At 47.4% G+C, this 21897-nt stretch overlaps 3 protein-coding genes across 7 annotated transcripts; all 3 read left to right on the top strand.

Moving 5' to 3' along the window:
- The first annotated feature begins 477 nt into the window (after positions 1 to 477).
- On the top strand, positions 478 to 2615 carry LOC6599344 (BTB/POZ domain-containing protein 9). Of its 5 annotated transcripts, XM_026991352.1 has the most exons (3): positions 478 to 640; positions 953 to 2004; positions 2068 to 2615. In XM_026991352.1, exons 2-3 carry the CDS (start codon positions 1066 to 1068, stop codon positions 2251 to 2253), a joined length of 1125 nt encoding a protein of 374 aa, XP_026847153.1. In that variant the 5' UTR covers positions 478 to 640; positions 953 to 1065; the 3' UTR covers positions 2254 to 2615. The 5 variants fall into 5 exon arrangements, with proteins under 5 accessions (XP_026847153.1, XP_002024500.1, XP_026847151.1 ...); XM_002024464.2 differs by having other exon boundaries at positions 478 to 634; positions 1048 to 2615; XM_026991350.1 differs by having other exon boundaries at positions 478 to 634; positions 953 to 2615.
- A 787-nt stretch (positions 2616 to 3402) lies between these two features.
- Positions 3403 to 19929, top strand: LOC6599345 (chromatin modification-related protein eaf-1). Its single transcript, XM_026991409.1, has 4 exons — positions 3403 to 3705; positions 14132 to 14235; positions 14319 to 17948; positions 19867 to 19929. The coding sequence occupies exon 3, from the start codon at positions 14495 to 14497 to the stop codon at positions 17945 to 17947; it is 3453 nt and encodes a 1150-aa protein (XP_026847210.1). The 5' UTR covers positions 3403 to 3705; positions 14132 to 14235; positions 14319 to 14494; the 3' UTR covers position 17948; positions 19867 to 19929.
- Positions 19881 to 21603, top strand: LOC6599346. Its single transcript, XM_002024466.1, has 2 exons — positions 19881 to 20107; positions 20175 to 21603. The coding sequence occupies exons 1-2, from the start codon at positions 19881 to 19883 to the stop codon at positions 21601 to 21603; spliced, it is 1656 nt and encodes a 551-aa protein (XP_002024502.1).
- Positions 21604 to 21897: the final 294 nt, after the last annotated feature.

Here is a 21897-nt window from a genome sequence, read left to right as displayed (position 1 = left end):
TTATTTACTGAGGTTTGCAATCCTCGGGCCGACAAATATGCGACTTTTGCAGAGGCAGAGCTGCGAAAATGCATTTTACAGACGGAAGGTCGGTATTCGACTCCTCTCTCAGTTTTCACCCGCTTATCACACGCCCTTTTTATTCATTTTTTATATACATAGGTACATAGTTTTGGTTATTCCAACGTGCATACTATGAAAGAACACTTATGTATGTTTTTGTGTAAAAGCTAAAGAAGCGCAGTGCATTTCGACAACAAATCGCGTCGTTCCAAACTTGCGAAGTCAGCAATGGAAGAATCCGTGGCTGGGCCCCATCCAGAATTAGCTTGAGCCCTGTGCAGCGCATTTAATTCGAGCCTAGCATATGGACATATGTATGCGCGACGAATGACCGGCGGCTCCCGGGTGCAAGTTGCTGACGGTGATTTCTGCCTGCCTTTCTTGTAATAAAACGGCAGTTCACATTCGAAAAGGAAGCAGTTCGGAGTGTTCAGGCAGACAGTATAACCACAAATAGTATAAGTGTGCGCCCAGTTTGTTAAAACCCCGCGAGGTACACGTGAATACACCGGAAACACCCACCCACAACCCGACACCGTCCAATAGATTAGAAACACAGTACACAGCAGAGGTAAGGGTAAGTTTCTCCCCATACACTCCTTAACCGTGATGTAGTTTCAGCGGCAAAACCTGACCCCACTGATGTGATACGCTCCGTGCCCCAACCTGCCAAGCCTGAAATAAGTTCATTACAAGGTTTTCCTATACTTTTTGTGCATTTACTTCGATTCTTTTAACGCTTCTTGCGCCTCGTCTTCTTGTGGGTTTTGTGGCGCTGCAAGCTGACTTGCGATTTCCAAGGCTGCGCCTGCGCCTCGTTTTGCCACGTGCACCCACCTCCTCCTCCTGCAGCTGCAAGCCACTGATTTCTCGATATTTTTTTGTGCAGCCTGCGAAGCGTTTGACCAGAAATTGCGCTTAAAAAACAAGTTGCTGAAGAAAAAGAAAAAGAGTAAGTCTATTGAATATACGGCTCGCACACAGATCAATCCAGTGACGAAAATGGACAGCCAGGAAAGCCGCGCAACCTCTTCGTCCGCCGCTAAGAGACGCCACAGCTCCAAGCCAAAGCCGGTGCACGTCTTCGGCGACCAAGTCTTGAAGGACTTGGGCAGTCTCTGCATGAACGAGCTCTACTCGGATGTGTCGTTCTTTGTGGAGGAGCATTGCCTGCCGGCGCACCGTCTGATACTAGCAACGCGCAGCGAGTACTTCCGCGCCCTGCTCTTCGGTGGCATGTTCGAGTCAACGGAACAAAAGGTGCGACTGGAGGCGCCGCTGGATGCATTCAAGGTAATCCTCGGCTATCTTTACTCGGGCACTCTTGCTGTATCCGCACTGGACGTGGATGCAACCTCCAAAGTGCTTGGTTTGGCAAGTTTGTATATCTTGCCAGAAGTCGAATTGGCCCTAGCCAAACATCTGCAGAATAATCTGTCCATCAGCAACACGTGCATGATCCTGGATACAGCTCGTAAATTCAATCTTGCAGAGCTGACCATGAAATGCCTCAAGTTCATGGACAAAAATGCACCCCAAGTTCTGAAACACCAGTCCTTCCAAATGTTGTCCAAGGAATCACTGGAAGAAGTCCTGCGACGGGACACATTGATTGAACACGAAATCAATGTCTTTCAATCCGTACTCAAATGGAGTCGCCACAATCAGGGCGTGGACATTAAATCGGTGCTCTCGCTTGTACGTCTCTCTCTCATTAGTGTCGAAGACCTGGTGCGTGTGGTGCGTCCCTCTGGGATCGTCGAGTCCTTAAAAATACTCGACGCCATCGAGAAACCGATAATCACGTCGAAATTGCCCTATCGTGCCCACGTGTCTCCAGGAGTGGATGTGGCCTTCCATTTAGGGAGCGGTTTTGGTGTCAACCAAAATGAGATCGTTATTAAGCTGAGCTTCTGGTGCATAATCAATAACATCTCTATCGTAGGTATTCAAAATACACTATATAAACTATATACTAAAAACACGTCCAACTGCACCGTGGAGGTCTCTTGCGACATGATCCACTGGGAAGACGGGGGAAATGTAGCATTATCCGCACCCACGCAGCAGGATATCCGCTTCGCCCGCAGGCCTGTTCGCTTCATTCGGATCGTCCATCCAGAGAGTGGACGAAAGGATATTTTAAATGATGTGCTGCTCAAAGCCATTCTAAATAACACCATTCCCTAGACGCATAATCATAGAAAATTGCCATATCTGCAAGATTGCCGTATCTGGATCAAATCTGATTATTTTTATAGCCAGAATGAACAAATCAATTCAGGCTCTTCCTCATTTCCTGTCTGTCACACTCTTCCTGGTGCAGTGTGCGCCCCCTGGCGGAGGGGAGACGTACTGACCGAGTATCGGGAAATAAATGTAGAGTCGCGGCTGTAGCAGCGACTCAACGTTCCTGCTCGTTTTTTTTTTTACAATTTCATCTTTTCGGCGGCAACGGCTATATAAACACCCATGAAAATTCAGAAACTTGAGGAATATGTTTATCTTCTTTCAGAGACAAGAATATATTTCGGGATCAAAATATATATAGAGAAACCCAATAAAATCCATGAATGAGTAAACAAATTTCAATCTGAGAAAAAGTCATTATTAATTAGGTTTTACAGCAGCTTGGAAAACAACATTTTAAAAGGGTATGCAAATTTTCATCACCATCGAACGTCAACACCATCAACAGTATGACGTAGCATTCCGAACACAATTTCATTCCGTAGCAACTGTGTATTTACAGCGTAGTTAACATGTAAAAAAAAAAAATTTTGTAATCCTTATTTTATAAATAATGCAATAAAAAGAAGCACTTAAAATTAACCAATCTTGTAGAAAAATAATTCATCAATCGTATAAAAGTATGTGTTCAGTGCTGAGAGTCCCAGCTAGCTAGTAACATTCAACCGAATATAAAAATCAAGAAATATGATTCTGACCATGGACAGAGAACGATTAACCCATTATCGACACGTGGGTATTTAGGTACATACACGAATATTATAAATCTATACATTTTCAGCGCAATTCTGGTGAAAAATAAGGTGGACATTTGTAGGAGGATGGATAGGATGGATTTACAAGAAGAATAAACAACCAGTATTATTTTCCGCTGTTTAACTTATTTTGCTTACCTGCTTAAATAGAGTGGGATTAAGTGGGTTAAGTTCGCTTTTTCTATCGGTATATTTACAGTATATTTTTGAAATGAGAAGGTATATTTCGATATATTTTTGAGGGTCAGACGGTATGTTCTATCGACAACTCCCCGGTCACACTGCCGAATACTCAAATGTTTTCCAACTTTTGAACTGCGCGGTTCTGGGGTGGTCGTGTAACGTGCGAGCGCTGCGTTTAAATTTCTAAGTGTCTTGTTTTCAGTTTTTGCGTGTTTCGTTTGTTTGTTTGCATTTAGTTATTGTGTGTTTACAAGTGTTTGAAATACATGCAGACATATTCGTGGCGAGCGGACGTGCTTTTGTTGTATTTTTTTTTACCCGCCGTTTTTCATCGTATAGTGCGCGCGTAGTAAATTGTCTTTACTATTGTTTTTTATAATTACCGGAGAAGCGGAGCGGTTGACTGCTTTTTGCAATCTAGCAGTCAAGGAGAGCGTACGAGAGAGAGAGAGAGGTACAATAGGTTTTTTTTAACGTGCCTACGGTTTAAGTTAATGGTCGTTTACGGCGAAATTAATAACACTACAACAACCACCAAAAAACGAGCCTCTGTTGAATGCGTGTAAGAGTGTATCTGTGTGTGTGTGTGGTGATAATATCTGTGTGTCGGCATAACCAAGAATTGGAGTTTTTCTACGAGACCAACCAACTCGGGATGTTCTTATTGGCATTTGTCTCTGGTTGGGTTTGCCGGTGAATGAACCCCAGTACCAGCGCTTACCCTGCCCCGTGTAGCCATAGCCCGTACCCCGAACCCCTCGCCCACTGCCGGAGAACGGCATTAACAAAACAGAGCTGTTCTGCGGCGGCCTCAAAATGGTGGTTTGTGGGAGAGGGAGACACTCAAAAACATTTTCGAATTATTAAACCAACTGTGCGCAACGGCATACTAAAGCCGCTGCAATAACAATAACGGTAACAAAGGCAAACGAAGAAAGCCAAACCAAAAGCAGAGCAGAAGGAAAGAGGTGCAGGGAGCAGGGAGCAGAGCGGAAGAGTGTGGGCAGCAGCGCTACAGCAGCCAGAGCAAAGCGGTGCACAGAGTAGAGGCAGAGCGGAAAAAGCAATGACTTTCAGGGGGTAGAAGGGAGAACCGAGGAGGATAGACAGCAGCAGCCAAAGCAAAGCGGTACAGAGCAGAGCAGCGATGCAGCAGCAGCAGCAGCAGCAAAGCCATGCCTGGAGTGGAGCGGAAGAGATTAGGCAGCGCTGCAACAGCAAAATCAAAGCCATATAGGGAGAAGAGCGGAAGAGAATAGAGCAGAGCAGCGCTGTACCAGCTCTGCAGCAGCAACGCCGGCTGCAATTTAATGTCTTTCACAGTTGCTTTCGACACCCTGGCACTCGTAAAATACTAGGGTATATGCAGCAGGAAGCGGGAAGCGATTTTTGCTCTGTGTTTTTCTACCGATGCACCCAATATTATTTCCGAGCGAATAATAATTTCAGAATTAGGAGTACAAGACCTATGACATCTGTAGTTTCCAAGGGTTAAAGTCCATAGGTCCGTGGGTGTCCAGTGAGTAACGGGTATCGTTTCGTCTAGACTCTCAGTTATATAGTTATAGCGTTCTCTCTCTAGTTCTTGTTGTTATTCTCCCAATGCATCTTCCGCTGCTTTCCAAGTGCATACATGTACGACTGTGCATATGAGTGTGTGTGTGTGTGTGTGTGTTTGAGAGTGTTTGCTGTGCTTGGGTTTTTCCAGCCTCTCTCAATCTCACACCATAGTGTGTCACTGCTTGGAATTCAAATTAGAATTGGAGCGGATCCACTGTGTTTGTGTTTGCGTTTGTGTGCGCTCGCCAAGATAATTGTTGCTATCTTATCAGAGAGAGGTTTAATCTTTTTGCAATCTGCTGCTGCTGCTGCTGCTGCTGGCAGGCCCCAACAGCTGCCTATTTAGCCAACTAACTAACTGCCTTTTCTAAATATATTCAACAAATATGGATAAAATATACTATAGATACCTGTATGTATGTATGTACTAGATGTATGTGCATGTGCGAACTGGTGCTTAGTCAGACGGGGGCCATGTACTCGTATATTAGCTGTCTTCAAGGCGCGTTTTTCGGCGTGGCATAACGATGACGTTGCCCAGCCTGACACCCGATACCCCCTTAACCCATAACCCATACCGGTTTAAGGATTCTTCCACATAAAAACATACACACATACAGACACTGGCAAAGGGTGTGCCGAAAAAAAGCTTGTGCACTTCCCATGTATTTGTTTGCCGTGAGTCGTCTTAAAGCGTCTTATGTCTGGAAAGACAAGCCATACACAACAGGCCTAAGCATGTATGTGTGTGTGTACATACATACATACAGATGAGGGCAACATAATAGTGGTCCTACCCAGGGTTGGTATGGTATGTGTGTATGGGATGGGAATAACAGTTCTCTATCCATATCAAGCTAAGAATTTGCAATACGATCAAATTTTCGCTTGGGATTGGAAAATGTCTTAAAACTTGTTAAGGAAACATGTATGAAAATACTCTGTGTCTGTTTGAGAGGTTAAACCCTAAGATTGCATGACTAATGAGTGGTATATATGTTTCTGTAAATATTTGCTCAGATGTCAGAGACACTTAACATCTTCGCCGCAGCTGTGAATATGCGAGTATCTTCCCAGAAGTTTGTACTGACACATACAAATGTTTTCGGTTTTCGTACACAGCTGTTCACACACACACACACACACACACACATCCACCGTGATCGTGATCGGTTATCACACATTGTCAAGGTGAATCTGCTGTGTAGGTGTGATGGCTTTTTGTAATGTGCTAATACACGCAGCACAGTCGAAATGTTATAACGAAATATGTATCATGATATATGACTGTATGGAACCGAAAGCCCCCGCCAAGCAGCAGCAACCTCCAATCACACACAAACACACACACACACACACACACACATACTAGTGCTTGCAAACACGTGAAAAAGACCCTCACATGCCAGTGTAATCTCCATTCCATACTATTCCATTTCCAAATTGAATATCGCTATGTACTCGAGTACAACACACTGACGTGTGCAGCTCTGCCCCACTAAATGCTACAGTAAAAGCTCTCTTTGGGGGGCGGATGGCGATCGATCTCTACAGAGAGCCCTGTAGAGCCCAGCGAGCCTTCACTGTACCCAAATATTGTTCTTTTGTTGTTGTTGTAATTATGGAAATGTGAACAAAGTCTAACTGCCGGAAAAGTCACACACAGCGTTTTTGTTGCTTTCATTTGTGCGAATACGATTACGTTTAATTTTTTGGGTGGGCTGTGCAGTGGGGGGGGGGGGGGGGAAAGGTCTCTCTTCCTTTGCCCCGTTTCGTGTTACTTCGGAAAACTTGCGCAACATTTTACGGCGAAGCGGTACATCAACCCCAGGGCCCCGCCCAGCGGCAATGCAGAGTGAGAGAGGGAGAGAGGGGTGCAGTTCGCTTAGCCGACAACCGGCAGCCGGCTGCTGTAAACGCAATCAAATCAAATGTCAATCGTCAGCGGCCAACGGCAACGGCAGCCCCACCGCAGAGGCCAGACAGGGAGACAGCCACCGGTCTCCGTCTCCGTCTCCGTCTCCGACTCCGATGTCATAAAACTGTTTGTGCAAGCATCTGTGTAATAATTGCAACTGAATTTCCCCCCAGCAAGCGGTACGAGTACGAGTACGAGTAGTTGCTCCACTGAACAGCAGCAGCACCGAATCACACCACACACTCGACACGAGAGTGAGGAGGGCGACCCCTCCAGGGAGTAGGGTTGAGTTCGGACGGTCGAGTGGTTGGTTGGTTGGCTGGCTGTTTGGTAGGTTAGTAGTTCACCTGTTGATTCCAGACCGCAGCTCGGGCCTCGTCTCTGGTAATTCGATACACATAAACCCGTAACTGTACCCGTACCTACCCACAAATGTACTTATCATCAGCATTTGAGCGATAAATTTGTGGCAAATTAATGTACGATGTACGACCATGAGAAAAACAATAGATCGCACAGAAAATATGTAAATTTCTCCACTCTCCACAGACTACCATTAACTATTTGTAAATTCCCCTTTTGTATCTATTCAATTTCAATGTGCGTGACATTAATAATGGTGTACAAGTTTTCAAGTTTAAATATGAATAAGACCTTTGGAAATATGTATAAGAGTATTAAGAATCTGAATAATTGCTTGTAATACAATTCGAAAAACAATAAAACAAATCCATCTAACTACATCTTTAATGGTAGATATAAGGTAGATATTGTAGATACATATAAGAGTGCCTGCTTTATAGCAGCGGCGGGCATGCTTTTGTAACGTACTCATGCACACGCCATCTATGTTGTTTGCTGATATTCTCGGGGATCAATCTACCGCGGGATGTCCCTGTACATCTATCTCTATCCAGTATCGTTTTGGGTGAAAAAATATCCTCTAAAGATATAAAGAGAGAGTAAAATATATCCAAATGAGATCAGGTATTCCCTGATGGCAGGCACCACTATTATTTCTACCTCCATTGTGCCACAAACACATACATACGTATATGTGTATATTCGCTGGAGTTTTAACGGTGCTTTTGCAACATTGTAGATACCCTCGTATCTGTATATGTATCTGTATCTGTAGCTATGTGTGTGTGTGTGTACACTTCTGGTGCTTCCAGGCATTGCACAATCTCCACAAAACAGCACAGATACTCGCAATCGTACCCGTACGACTCGTGAGTTATCCATGAAATGAAACACAAGAAAGACTCCCCGACTCCAAGCCCCCGACTTCTTCTGCAACTTCTTTTTGGGGCCTCCATGGAACGACGCGGCGTACAACAAACGCTTTTCCATCTGAGGCAAGCGAGTGACGTCATGCGGTGTATGCGCTATATGATGCACGATTGAGCGAACGGTGGATACAGTGGACGCGCGATGACGTGTACCACTCACATCGCATCGAAACACACAGGTTACAATCAGTGGCAGTGCCGCCGCGGGACCGGACCCGGACCCGGGCGGCCATTTATGGTGCGATTGTTAAAATCAATCAATATCGCCGCATCGTATGGCACCCGGGGACTCAGACTCGGACTGGGACTGGGACTGGGACTGGGACTGGCGCACTAAGCATTTGATGAAGGCAACCTCCCCAGTCGCTCAGTCGCTCAGCCGCTGCTCAGATTTATAGTCTAGTAAAACTGAACCCAGATAGTGCAAAAAAAAACTGTTTGACATACCCGTGATGGGCTTTGACAGCAGACATAAACAGTGAACGCTTGATAAGGCTCATTAGTTATGGCCAATGATTTCTCAAGATCATTATGGCAGGAGCAATCTTTAATGGCAGGTACTTCAAAGATATTTTTGCCCTATCGAACAGAAAGAACTCCCAATATTTATGAAATATTGTAGGAACAAATGTAGATATAGAAACGTGGTAGAAATCGCAGCCAGTGTCCACTGTATTACACCGCTGTGAACAAGCCTGGGCATCGATAGGAATTTTATGGGTCAATGGGGGCAACTATTGTTGCGACGTCATCTTCCATCAATTAATTGTGTGGAATGGAAAACCGTAAACTACTGAGCTGAAAAAAAACTGAAAAACTTAATGTTTAAATTTTCAAATTGATGATCGGAATGGGGGCCCCCAGATTAGCCAAAGGTCAGTCCCAGGCGTGGATGAGCGGAACGAGGAGGAGGAGCGGCCACTCCTCAATTGGTCCGAAACCAAAACCAAAACCAAACCAAAACCATTCTTTGCCACTGCCACGCGCACATTTGACGTATTAAGTGAACAATTAAAGATTCATTAGATTGCACAGATTGCCCCGGAGGAGGCCCAGGCCCCGGAGCGCCATGCCCTGGGCACATGCATATCATTATATAAATATAAATACGAGACTATACTCGTAAATATCATCTCTGGCATTTCTCGTACGCACATTTCTCGTAAATAAAAACAAACACTTGAGCCGGCTGGACCGACGGACGGACTCCATCCCATCCATCCGCCTGATCTCATCTCCTCGCTCTACCACAAAACTTCTCCCCACCCCCCCCTCCTCCTCATCGAGATCAAATAAAACGGGCAAATGCAAAGGCAAACACAGGGCGATAGCCACAAACGAGTGTTGCCTCGACTTTGGGATACTCAGAAACCACAAACCCAAAAAAATGCGAGATTCTACTCTAAGGAAAATGTATTAGGAATGTATGAAAGGAAACATAATGCGTAGTAATAATGAGATCCCTGTCCAATATACCCTCAAACTCTGCACAAATTACAGAAGGGTATGAAAGCCACCACGGAAGATACTCGTACTCCAGCCGTAAGGCCCGAGCTAAAGAAGTCAAAGACGGAGCCCTGAGGCTCTTCATTCAAGCTGATATTTGAGTACACACAACACACAGATACATATTTACCATAGATTTGTATACTATAGTTTCTGTATGGAGAGATCTCTGTTCCGTAAGTGTTGCGCAATTAATTATGCGAGGAGCGGAGCAGGGCGGAGCGGGTACTACAAACTACGTTGTGCGTGCCTGCGTGCGTACAACTTCTCCAGCAGTCCGATCTGAAACCAGAGTCAGAGCCACATAAAAAGCCCAAATAAAAATGACCAAAACACAAAACACAAAACCCAATGCCAGAGCCACTGGTCAAGAGTGGCGTCACGAAGCACCGAAAATTGCGCCAGCACTTTACGACTACGAGTACGAGTACGAGTATGTCTGGTCTGGGGATCGTTTGAAGCATCCGCATACTCGTACACACAAGTACACGCTTTGTACTCCACGTCCGTTCTTCGGTTTACGTTCTACGTTCTACGTTCTACGTTCTGTGGCAAGTCGCGACTCGAGCACAACACACCACACTCTTGACCCAACCTGTTTGCCAGGTTCTAAAGTTCAAGTCGAGCACTAAAACTGAATTGAATTGACCAAAATAAAATGGTCTTGGGCTAGCCTCCCTCCATCCTCCAAGAAAGAAAGAACAGACTTTGAAAGAGTTTTCGATGGTGCGGGGTGGCCGTTCCCTAGCAATAGATGGATATCGTTTGGAGTGCTGCTTTGAAGGACCTTTAGATGTCGGAATTTGCCATCATCAGGTGTTTTATTTGCGTCTTATTTGGACAATATTTTACTGCCACTTAGCCTAAATAGTGGAATTGCCTTTAATGTGTGTACGCCTAGGCATTAAGCTGCTAAGCTGTGCTGTCCACTGAATACTAATCAAATACATCCACTGGCATGACTAAATTGTAAATTAAATAAAGCTGATGCCTGGGGGATCTCAGATGATTTTCGTTAGGAGTACGACGATATTAATGGGGTTTCCAGAAAGAACAAGGCCAGAATTGTGGAAAACTCTTCAAGTAAAGCTCCTTTACATTCATTGGGATTCCATATTAGTTCTTCAAGCCTTCGGTAGTTGCTATCGGATCTAATCAGATCTTACAATAGACCCGATGGGTTTTACATATCATATGTACAGTACTTCCCATAACCATTTAATGGCCCATTGTTGCCGGCTTTTGTTTCGGCTCTTGACTTATCCAAGTGCCGCCGCTGCTCGTGGGGAGAGAGAGAGAGCACCTTAATAGAATTGATCAACTCAATTCCCGAGTGAAAATTCCCGAGTCGTAGATACATATCTGGCGGGCATATGTACGGTACTGGGGTAAGATACGAATAGAGCGCAATAGTACGGGCATCGGTACTGCCTGTGTTGTTGCTGTTGTCTGCCTTTATTGAGGTCGATTGTTCATTTATCGTCAATGTCAGTCATCAGTTGGGCTGCGTGCTGCGTGCTGTGTGCCGCCGCGTGTGTTTTGTTGTTTTTACACATTCCCCTTTTGTTTACGCGTTTAAGGCGTTCAATTACAAGACGCAGCCATAGCCTGGCCGGCCCTGGAGTTTCCCAATTCCAAACCAAATCCCAACCAGCTGGGAGTCTATCGATTGCCCAAACTCCCAAACTCCCAGCCTGCTGCATCCTCCATCCTCCATCTGCATGAGTCATGGCCTGCTGGGTCCTCTGGACATTTGTCGCAGCTCATCTGCAAGATGCGCCCATAAACAACCAACCGTCTGGTCTGGTCTGGTCTCGTCTGGTCTGGTCTGGTCATTGACCCTATGACGTCCGAGTCATGCGCCAAAATATTCACACACAAACACCACATAGCCCCAGACAAAGGACCCAACGTATCTGATAGAAGTCTGGCCAAAAAGAATGATTCACATCGATTTGGAACGGTTTCAAAAAGATTAACAAAATGCCTCGGAAATATAAATCAAGCACTTAATCGATGAGCCCCGCAACACAAAGAATACTCAATAATTGTAGATCTTTTGGTATGCCACCCACTGTAGGGAAGAGCCAAACAGATCTCAAGAAGAGAACTTGTGATTTTCCCACAAATTTGTGAAACCCAAACAAGACCAAAATATATACAAACTAAGACTCTAAACGAGAGCGAAAGTGGAGTGGAAGAACTTTCCATAAACATTTGGTTTTGAGAGGAATTTCGAACAAAGAAATTACCTAAAATTTAGAGAGAGCACAAGAGGCAATCCTTTAGATTTGGATCAAGGGAATAATAAAAGCGGAGAAGTAAGAGCTCTACAGATTGATCGGTATTAGATATTGGTAAAGGATATGGTGGGCACGGATTTCCCTGGGCAATAAAATTAGGTACCATTTTGAATGCCTTTTGTTTTTGATTGGAATTGTGCCTTGTGTGCCGTGTGGCACATGGCATATCGAATGGATTGGGACTGCAGCGAAAGCGAAACGCAATGAAAATTTTTCCAATAATCCAAGAACTTTCTCCGTAGAGTCGTTTTGTCCGGGGTTCCGGGGGATGGTTTGGCCTTCCAGCTGTTGGGGGGTGGTTGCTAGTTCTACGGGTGGCCGACGGTGACGGTGACCCCCGCCAGGCTATGGCTACCCCCAGAGAACCCAGAGAAAACAGAAGGGTGGTGCCATATAGTTTCTGCCGACGGTTCACGGTCGGACTGGCTCTGCAACACCTGCCCTCGCAACGGCCCAAAAGCATTGTTTGTTTTTCTCGAGATTCTCGAATCTATGCAAAAATTATTATAATAATAATCGCATGCAAGCGAGAGAGCAGATTAGCGATGGATTAGCACACGGGCACAAATGTGGCACAACCATAATGGGAGGGGCAGTGGGGTGGGGGTGGGAGTGGGAGTGGGTGTGGGAGGCAGGGCGGGTCGGGTCGGGTCTTTGTGCAATTTGCAATTTAGCGTCGATTTCATGAGGCGAGCTCTAAATGCGCCACTGTCCGTGGATCCAAGGTGCACTAGATACTGGACACAGAGGCGTAGGCCATGAGCGAGGGGGAAGCCCCCAAAAAAATTGTCCTAAAAAGAATAGAAACACAGCCAAAAATTAAACAGAACTCACTTTGATTTAAACATAAATATACAAAACTTATTTTTAATTTCTGGAAAAACATTTAATCGAAATCCGAAATATATTTATTTTGGCATGAAATATATTTAGATTTATTTTTTGTTTTAATGCATAATTTATTAATCAATATAGGGGTTAACCAAAGTCCCAGGCTTGTTCTGGAGAGCTACAGCCATGATTCCTTGCGAGTATTCCCCCTCGGGGACGCCCCTGTCTAGATTTTAAAAAAAAACGCGCAAAACGGGGCCCCCCGGTTATGCAAATTGGATGTTTGTGCACTTAGAAATGCAGCAAACCGGTTTAAGTCGTCTCCCGGCCGCTGTCCCATCCCCCCGCCATCAGGGGCTGCTCTCTGACCCACATTCTATGTAGAGTGTCACCTTTGGAGGCCTCCGAGAAATTATTGAAAAATATTGATTTCATCTGTTCTTCCTTCTTTCTGGCAATTCCTCCATTCTCTGCTCTGGCAGGCAGCATTGTGGCATGCCCCTGATTGGCGGTAAAGGTAAGGCGATGCCTGACCCATTATAAAGCCACCACAATTGGGGCCAGACTCGGGGGATTACTTCTTAGATTACTTCAAAAGCAAATCACAAAAGAGGAATGTATCCACTTCGAGACTGTTGCAAGAAGATCCATAATATTCAATATTTCAACGGTTTGAAATCACCTAAAAGCGAGCAGAGAAACTACAAAACTACTAAAAGAAAACCCTTTCTAATAGAAATGTTAGTACTCGTTTTTGATATCTTCTTCTTTTAATATCCTTTAAGATGATTCATGATAAAAGCTATTCCATAATGTATCTTTGACCCTGAACTTCGTAAGGTAGCGCCAAAACGCCTCAAAAGAATCGAGCGAGAGCGTCGTGATCCGCGGCAAGGGCCGCGGCTCTTCTCTTATACCCGGTACTCAGTGGGCCTACAAAATATATTCTATCGCTGTTCGTAAAAGGGACGAATTGATTTGTTGATTTATGCGGGGAGGGACGATCTTTCCGCGATCTCTCTCAATTTTTCCCAGAGATGGAAGAATAAGGGAGAGAATTTGTTGGATATTTTAGCGCCACTTAATCATTTCATAGACAAATAGGAATAACGTGGCTCCAATATGGAAGAGACCCTAATATTCTTAACTCTTTCGCTGGCAGTCTATTAGGTATCCAGTATTAGGTGTCCCGTAGAGTGCTGTTGGTGTTTATTTATCAACTATTTATGAACCACCTTGCTCTGGGCTCCGTATAACCAGAATCGATCGGAAAGTTGCCAAAAACAAAACCAGTTTCTCCGTTTTTAGTTGGCTTTTTTGTTTCGTTTTTGGCCATTTGTTGATTAATGGCCCATGAAATTTATGGAAACAGACTGAAAGAGAGGGCGATGGCAAATTGAGGGATTGCGAGTACACGTATAAGAATCCCCTCTGCCTGATGTTTACGCTAATCTTTTGGCATTTTTCCAGGTTCTGGCGGCTATTTTATTAACGATCTGTTGAATGGAGACTGCGTGGGAATTCTTCTTGGGCTAATCGCGCAGCCCCCACAAAAAAGGAAGAGATATTTAGACGTACGTATGAATGAATGAATAAAGGAATCAATGAACGAATCAGTGAGTGAGTGAGTGAATGAATTACTTTTTGATCTATTTAGATTTCCCCTAACGGACATTCAGGCCAGGCATTATCAATGGTGGGCGGATATACGAAAGCCAACTCCAACTCTTCCACTCTTCCAACTCTTCCACTCCAAGCCCCCTCCAAGCTCTCCCCCTCATTACCACCACCACCAACCCCCTGTCAGCAGCCATTGGAGAGCTATTACGAAACATGTCTGAGGCGATTATCGAGGAGGGAAATTGCAAACCAAATGGCAATGTAATCAACGAAGCCGTTGTTGAGGTCGCACCAGAACCACAACCACAGACAGAGCAAGAGAAAGTTGCAAACGGTACCAATCAGCGAGAATCAGAGATAGATAGCGATACGATCGACTATATCGATGCAACCCTGAAAATAGTGGAGGCCTTCGAGAGTGACGCGTCCTATGCCACACTGGAAAAGAGCAACGTCAACGTCAAGGACGGCAAGGCAAAAAAGAAATCGGTTAGCTTCAATCCGAACGACGAGAAGATACGAAAATTCACCACTGGAGAGCCCATCGTTGACCAAAAGAATCCCTTCCGGAATGGCCATATAGCGGGTGGAGGAGGAGGAGGAGGCAGGGAGAAGAAGACCCCACCGCCAGTGCCCACAAAGCGATCAACATTGAGCGTACGGAAGACGGTAACCCAACAGCTGCGCGAACGGGAACGAGAACGCGAAAAGGAACGAGAACGAGAGCGTGAGCGAGAGCGAGAGCAGCTCAAGAACGAGACGAATGCACGAAAGAAGAACGGAAGCATCAAAGGGAATCCCGCAGGTGCTGAGGAATATATAACCACCGAGGAAGTACTTAAGCAATCGAAATATGTAAAGACGTACATTAAGAACCCGGACGCCTACTTTGTCTACGATCCGACGGTGCTGGCCCGCCTCAAGTGCGAGGAGGAGCAGCAGAGAGAGAGGGAGAGGGAGAGGGAGAAAGAAAAGGAGATCCCCAAGCGTAAGCAGACGGGCCTGAATCGCTCCAAGGAGCCGAAGGCGGTCAAACAGCCAAAGTTGAATCCGAAAACATTCAAAAAGTGCTCGAAGCCCAATTACCCGGAATTGGCCAACATCAAGATACGGACGGGTACTGCCGACTCCGAGGGCGACTTCTTCAATCCCGCGGAGGTCACGAAGAACGCCAAGAAGTTCGACGAGCGCGTGAAGAAGCTGCAGATTAGCTCCGACGACGATCTGGATGAGATCGATGGGCCCCTGACCAAGAGCGAGTCCAGCGACGATCTCTCCCACCCGAATACGAACAGCAATCAGGAGAAGCCTGCCCCTGAGGACATGACCAGCAGCCAGCCGCCTACGATCACGAAGGATCACGAGCCACCCTCGACCTTCACGAACACGATCAGCTCTGAGGAGTTCCAGGCCTATCTGGAGCGCAAGGGTCTAGCGCTGATGCCCAAGCGAGAGCTGGCCACGCCCTCGCCCTCGTCGACGCCCATGGCCTCGGCCTCGGCCTCGCCCTCGCCATCGACGCTGCCGAGGACACCGGAGGAGCGACGCAAGCAGGTGGCCGAGTCCCTGGCCGCCCTGCGCCAAAGCAACACCAAAAAGCTATCCGTTCTGCAGCGTCTCTCCAACAGTTTGTTTGCGCCCAAGCGCAAGACAACGCCCAAGCCGGTCATGCCCATGCCGAGGTCCGTCTACGGGCAGGAGGCGAACCGGAAGGCCAGTGCCGGAGATGTGCCCACGGAGATGCGGCGCATTCTGTTGGAGCGGCAAAGCCACCAGAATCAGAACCAGAACCCGAATCAGAACCAGAACGGTCGTCTTCAGAATGGACAGGCCACCGCCCTGCGACGCTCCACCGAGTACACAAATGGCCATGCGGTCCAGAACGGGGGTGCCAGTGCTCCCTTCCAGCGCACTATTGAGCGGCAGAGCCTGATACCCAGACGCGTCTCTCCGGAGAGCCACAATCCCAGCCGTTTCAATCGCTCTGCGTCGATGGACAGGAACCAGATCCGAGCCCAGAGCCAGAGACAGCCCAGCCGACTGGAGGCAGTGGGCCAGCGTCGATCGCTGGCCTCCGCCTATGTGTCGTCACCTACCGAAGAGCATCTCAAGCCAGTGGCCACCTCTACGCCCCAGCGAAAGACCCAAGAGAGCAGCAATCAGCAGCAGCCGCAGCAGGCCAGCGGCAATCAGAACGACTGGGAGAAGCTGAAGGCCATCAAGGAGGTGACTGATCGTCAGCTCTACCACAAGGTGCTACAGCAGCAGCAGCAGCAGGGACAGCCGCAGGGACAGCAGCAGGGACAGCGGCAGGGACAGCGGCAGAGCCAAGAGAACATCTACGAGCACCTGCAACCGAATCAGCTGCATCCCGTCCAGCAGCAGTTTGTGAGGGGCTCGTTGCAGCGGAACACCTTCTCGGGGATCAGCGGCCGCAATCGGCAGGTGATGATCCTCGATGGAACACCAATAATCCCTGTACAGCAGATACAGCAACAGCAACAACAGCCGCAACAGCAGGCGCCACCGGCACGCTGCCAGAGTGTTCTGGACAATATGATCCTTCAGCCGAGTCCCGGCCAGATCCACGCACGACGTGGGTACGAGAGCGAAAGCGAGGCGGCACCCAGCGATGGTGCGGCGGTGGTGATGCGTCGCTCGAGCAGTGCCTCGAGCCGCAGGATCGGGGGACTGCTCACCCGCGAGGAAATACTCGAAAAGGTCAAGGAGTTTTGCCGCAAATCCATCAGCCGCACCCCGCTGCCCGCGGCCAAGATGCAGCCCATCTACGAGACCCGGAGCCAGAGAAGCCCCGCTTCTGGCGCCGCTGCGGACACCTCTCCCGTGTCGTACGCCTCTGTGGAGACCAGCCACAAGCGTCCCGCCTCACAGCTAAGTGCCGCCGCCCGGCCGCAGGTGCCACTCCGAGTGCAGAGCCTGCCCCAGTCGCGTGCCTTTGTGCCCGTTGCAGCCGGCGCCGGGGGGGCCACCGCCTCGCCCATTTACGCGCACGTGAACAAACGCAGCAGCCTGCTGTCCAACGACTCGGAGCAGTATCTCTCCAGCCAGCAGCTGCAGCAGCTGCCGCAGCTGATGAGGCTTACCCCCACCGAGTACGTGCTGGTGGAGACGGGCGAGGGCCTGCAGGCCGCCAAGCTGGTGGACTACCACCACAACAGCCTCTACATGCAGCCGCAGTTCGTGGCGCGTCCCGCTGCCGGCCACGGCCAGGGCCAGGGCCAGGGCTCTTATGTGCTGCAGGATGGTCGTGCCACGCCGTTGATACTGGATCGTGCCCCCAACGGACACCAGAGCCAGATCTATTGGACGCCACAGCACCACCAGCAGCTGCAGCTGCAGCTCCAACAACAGCAGCAACAGCAGCAACAGCAGCAACAGCAGCAACAGCAGCAGCAGCATATGATCCAACAGCACCTCCAGCAACAGCGGCTCCTGACGATGCCCCTGAGTCCGCGCGGATATCCGGTGCCAGCGCCACGCGTGAGAGTGCCCATGGGTTCAAAGGGCATTGTGCCCGCTCCGAGGAGTCTCACACTGCACCGGGTACAGACCAGGTCCAGTCCACAGGGGCGAAACGCCTCATCCGACTGGGAGCTGAGCTCGGAGGCGGGCGAAGTGCGGCGCATCATGGAAAAGAACTTATAAGGTGAGTCTTTCAACATGTTTTTCATTTATATAAAAGCTGAAAATTCTTTGATATTCGGCGGGGAAGCCATGGATCTTGCACACTGCGTGCAAATCCAAAGACAAACAAAACAACATTTTACGAAACATAAGAGCACTAAGGGAGCACTAAGAGCAAAGGCCTGCCATTAAAATCTTGATTTGTTCAAAAATTTGGGAAAATAGGATTATACAAAATTGGATAACGGCTTTTCACACTGGCGCTTCCATGGTCTCATATGAAAAAACAACAACAACCGTACACATTTCCCCTTCAGGTGTCGCTTTTGATCATTACCTACTAATGTAGTTAATATGCAGAAAATGTGTAGTTACCATGTACAACAATTAATTTATTTGATGGAAATTGTTGTTGACCTTTTTTCGTTTAAATCTTATGTTATAAACAATTCAATAAAGGGAGTCCATAAACTGGATACTTTAAATAATGGGGGCACACTGATTTTCTTGCCACCATGTCTAGCTCCCACACCTTGCAATTTTTTTACTTTTCATAGTATTTTCTAGTACTTTCCAGTATGTTTTAAGACGCGTTATGGACTCACCCTCTTGTAGCAATGTAGAAACCATGTAGAAATGCCACTTGGAGTCATGTCCCAGACAACATCGAATCAAATTCCTGACAGTTTTCCATGAAAATCTCAACTTTTTCAAAAATTTCGGAAAGAAATGCATGTCAATAGGTGGATAACGGAGGTTTTTCACACTGGCGCGTTCATGGGGCTTATATGAAAAAAAACGGGAAAAAATGTAGTTAATATGTGGCAAATGTGTAGTATGAGTGTAGTTACCATGTAGGGAAATTAATTTAGTGGAAACTGTTCTTGACCGGTTTTGCTTAGACCTTATTTTATAAGCAATGCAATTAATATGAAAACTTAAATTTAGCCAGTCTTGTAGGAAACCGATTTAATAATCGGATAAAACTATAAGTTGAGAGCTAAGGATCCTTGATAGCTAATAATATTAAAACGAATATCAAAAATTAGGAATATGATGGAACCCTAGTAGAAAAAATGCATCAGTATTTGTGCGGTATATTTTAAAATTTGTGACGTATTCGCCATAATACTCCGACATTTATTTATGGTTTTGAGCGAAGCTGACAGTTTTTATCTCAAATTGCGACAACTAAAAGTGTCACTAGCCGCAGAGAACTGATAGTGATTCAAGGTAAAACTGTGAACAAAGTGTCCAGTGAATAATTTGCATTTAACCAGAAACCAAATGAAAAACAAAACAACACACACATACAGGCAAACAAACTGTTGTGCAGGCACTCATACATACACAGCACGTACATACATGTATGCATTGTTTTTGATTTGACTTGCTTTATAATGCCAATAAGAAATGTGAAATATAAAACATATGAAAAATCTGCAAATTGTGTGCATCTGTGTGGGTGTATGCAGGTGCGTGTGAGTGCCGTGTGAGCGCATGCATGTATACCGACAACCCTGAGAGCCCCAGACAACAACACAAAAGAAATGCAACAGTTCATGCGCGAGCGAGATAGCCAGCTGTTCTGTTCGTGCGTGTGGGTACAATTTAGGCCTCGCTCGAAGGTCACACGCTGCAGAAAACGCACTCTCATCCCCATCCTGCTTTATCCTGCTTGAGGGGCGGCAGACAACACTCTCGTTATCTCCTTCGTTTTCCTGCAGGAAGCTCTGTCCTTCTCCATCCATCCACCTAGCAGCGGAAAACGCATTTCAGATGGGTTCTTGAGTGTCTTTCAACTGGTGTTTGTAACGCAGAAAATACACAAAATAGAGTAAAAAATGAATTAAAAATAGTAAGAGTGATAGCAAGGACTTCTGTATACCTAAATCATTGAATGTTTCCTAACCGGTTCCCATTTTTCGCCCATTTCCCAGGCAAAAAGAACAGCATGGACGAGGACAGCAGCAGCAGCAGCGGGAGCGACAAACCCAATACCCACTCGAAGTCAACATCCACCGAGGACTCGCTCGGCGTCAGCACAACATCATCCACATGGACCATTCTACCATCGGATAGGATCGAGATGGTGTTGGACAATCCCAACAGCAACGAAGAGGCCAAAGTCCCAGGGGAGTCCCAGTGCGGCGACTCCGACGAAAAGCATGAAAACGACAGGTACACAGAGATACCCTATAGTACCTAGTGCACCCTGAAATAACCCAATTCCTTCGCTTCGAAACAGATGCAACCTGGCCGTGGTGGAGGACTCCCAGGCGGATGACATTTCCGATGGCATTTCCATCATCAGCGACTGCGAGAGCACCGATCGCATTTCACCCCATCCCTTTCTGCGCGACACCCTGGCCGACCTGAACTTCAACGAGCTACCCAACACCCCCCTGCGGCTTAGTCCCAGAAATATAGAAGGATTGCCGCTGACGCCGCCGCCACCGCCGCCGCTCAGGCAGCGACGCCACAAGCATACCGAAACGGAGCCGTATGTGGAGCCAGAGTTGAATTTATTGCAGCAAGAAACGAAGCTTGAGACCCTATATCGTATGTATCCGGTTATGCAGAACAGCCTTACGGCCGTCTTCTATGTGGGCGCCACTCTGGCTATACTGGGCTTCATCGGGAAGCTACAGCATCCCGAGTGGCCGGGTTTTGGCAACGACAAGCCCATAGCCGAGCTGGAGCGCCGATTGGGGGAGTTGGAGATGTCGAACAACCTGATGCGGGCCGAGATCGACATAATGTCCAAGCAACTGCAGTACCTAAGCTCCGGACAGGGTCCAGCCTATGCCCCAGATGGATACTACAATACCTATGCCCAGGAGCAAGGGGGAATGGAAAATCGCCAAGGCAAAAAGTACAAGAAGTTCAAGGCCTGGCCCGGACTCGGCGACTCACTGGAACCGTTGGACATAACAAAGGAGGACCTCAAGAAGCCCCACAAATGCCGCGATGGCCAGTACGTGAAGTTTGCCTCCATGTGCTTGGAAAGCCCGCTACCGGCTCCCGAATCTCTAGTAGATGAGATCGGTGATGCTGTCCACGATGTGCTGCAACAGTCTCAAGCCTTTCGCAACTTTGAAAAGGTCACCGAGAAACTAGGCACACTAGGCACTGACGGCGCCGAGGACGAGGGCGACGCCACTGGCACAAACGAAGCAAAGGCTTTCCATCCAGATGGTAGACAACAGGCAACAGGCAATGGCAACGGCAATCCCCATAAACAACCCAAGCCGAAGGTGGATCGATACAATGACAAGTACTCGCCGAATGCCTCCAAGGATCGGTACAACGATAAATACAATCCGAATCACTCGCACGAAGGCAATCGGGATAATGGTCGCGGCAGGAGCAAGGAGGACCATTCGAAGGAGTACAACAACAAGAGGCGTCACAACGACGATCCATCCAGGCGCGAGCGGGAGCGGGAACGGGAGCAGCGCTTCAACAAGAACGGCAAGAAGCAGCGCCATACTAGCGGCGAGCGGGACGAGAGCGATGGCGATGGCAGCGGCAGTGGCGAATGGCACGGGAAATTGATGCAGCATCGCGAGCAGAGTCGCCACAGACACGACCAGAAGCGCAAGGACAACAACAACTGGTACATTGAGCGCGGCGATGGCCGCGAGCAGGCGCGCTCCACCGAAGCAGGACGCTGAATGGCCAGTGGAAAATGGACTTGGTGGAAGAGAAGACGTTGGATGTTGGATGTTGGCACGCATGTATTTTAATCCCAAATGTTAGCTTAAGGACAACCTACGCGCCGATGCGTATATGGATTTGTGTGTTGGTTTCGAACCTAGTTTATGTATATCCTTTCGACAATTGCTACCAGTACAGTGCGTTTCGAGGCAATAAGACAAAGACAGAAAGTATCTCAAAGGAAATGAAATGTTTTTCAAAACTATTTCCTATATACTAGACTATATATAAGTTTTATTATAGTTTCTCAT

Source organism: Drosophila persimilis, unplaced genomic scaffold (assembly GCF_003286085.1).
Source record: "Drosophila persimilis strain 14011-0111.01,24,50 unplaced genomic scaffold, DperRS2 tig00000663-arrow-arrow-pilon, whole genome shotgun sequence".
Classification (NCBI taxonomy): Eukaryota; Metazoa; Arthropoda; class Insecta; order Diptera; family Drosophilidae; genus Drosophila; species Drosophila persimilis.
Note: the sequence above shows the minus strand (reverse complement) of the source record. Positions and strands in the feature narration are given on the sequence as shown.

Bases quoted from the DNA above. Each gene is read 5' to 3' on its own strand.
- LOC6599344 (XM_002024464.2), top strand. From the start codon at position 1,066: ATGGACAGCCAGGAAAGCCGCGCAACCTCTTCGTCCGCCGCTAAGAGA.
- LOC6599345 (XM_026991409.1), top strand. From the start codon at position 14,495: ATGTCTGAGGCGATTATCGAGGAGGGAAATTGCAAACCAAATGGCAAT.
- LOC6599346 (XM_002024466.1), top strand. From the start codon at position 19,881: ATGGACGAGGACAGCAGCAGCAGCAGCGGGAGCGACAAACCCAATACC. The intron at 20,108-20,174 runs GTACACAGAGAT...GCTTCGAAACAG, and splicing joins GAAAAGCATGAAAACGACAG to ATGCAACCTGGCCGTGGTGG.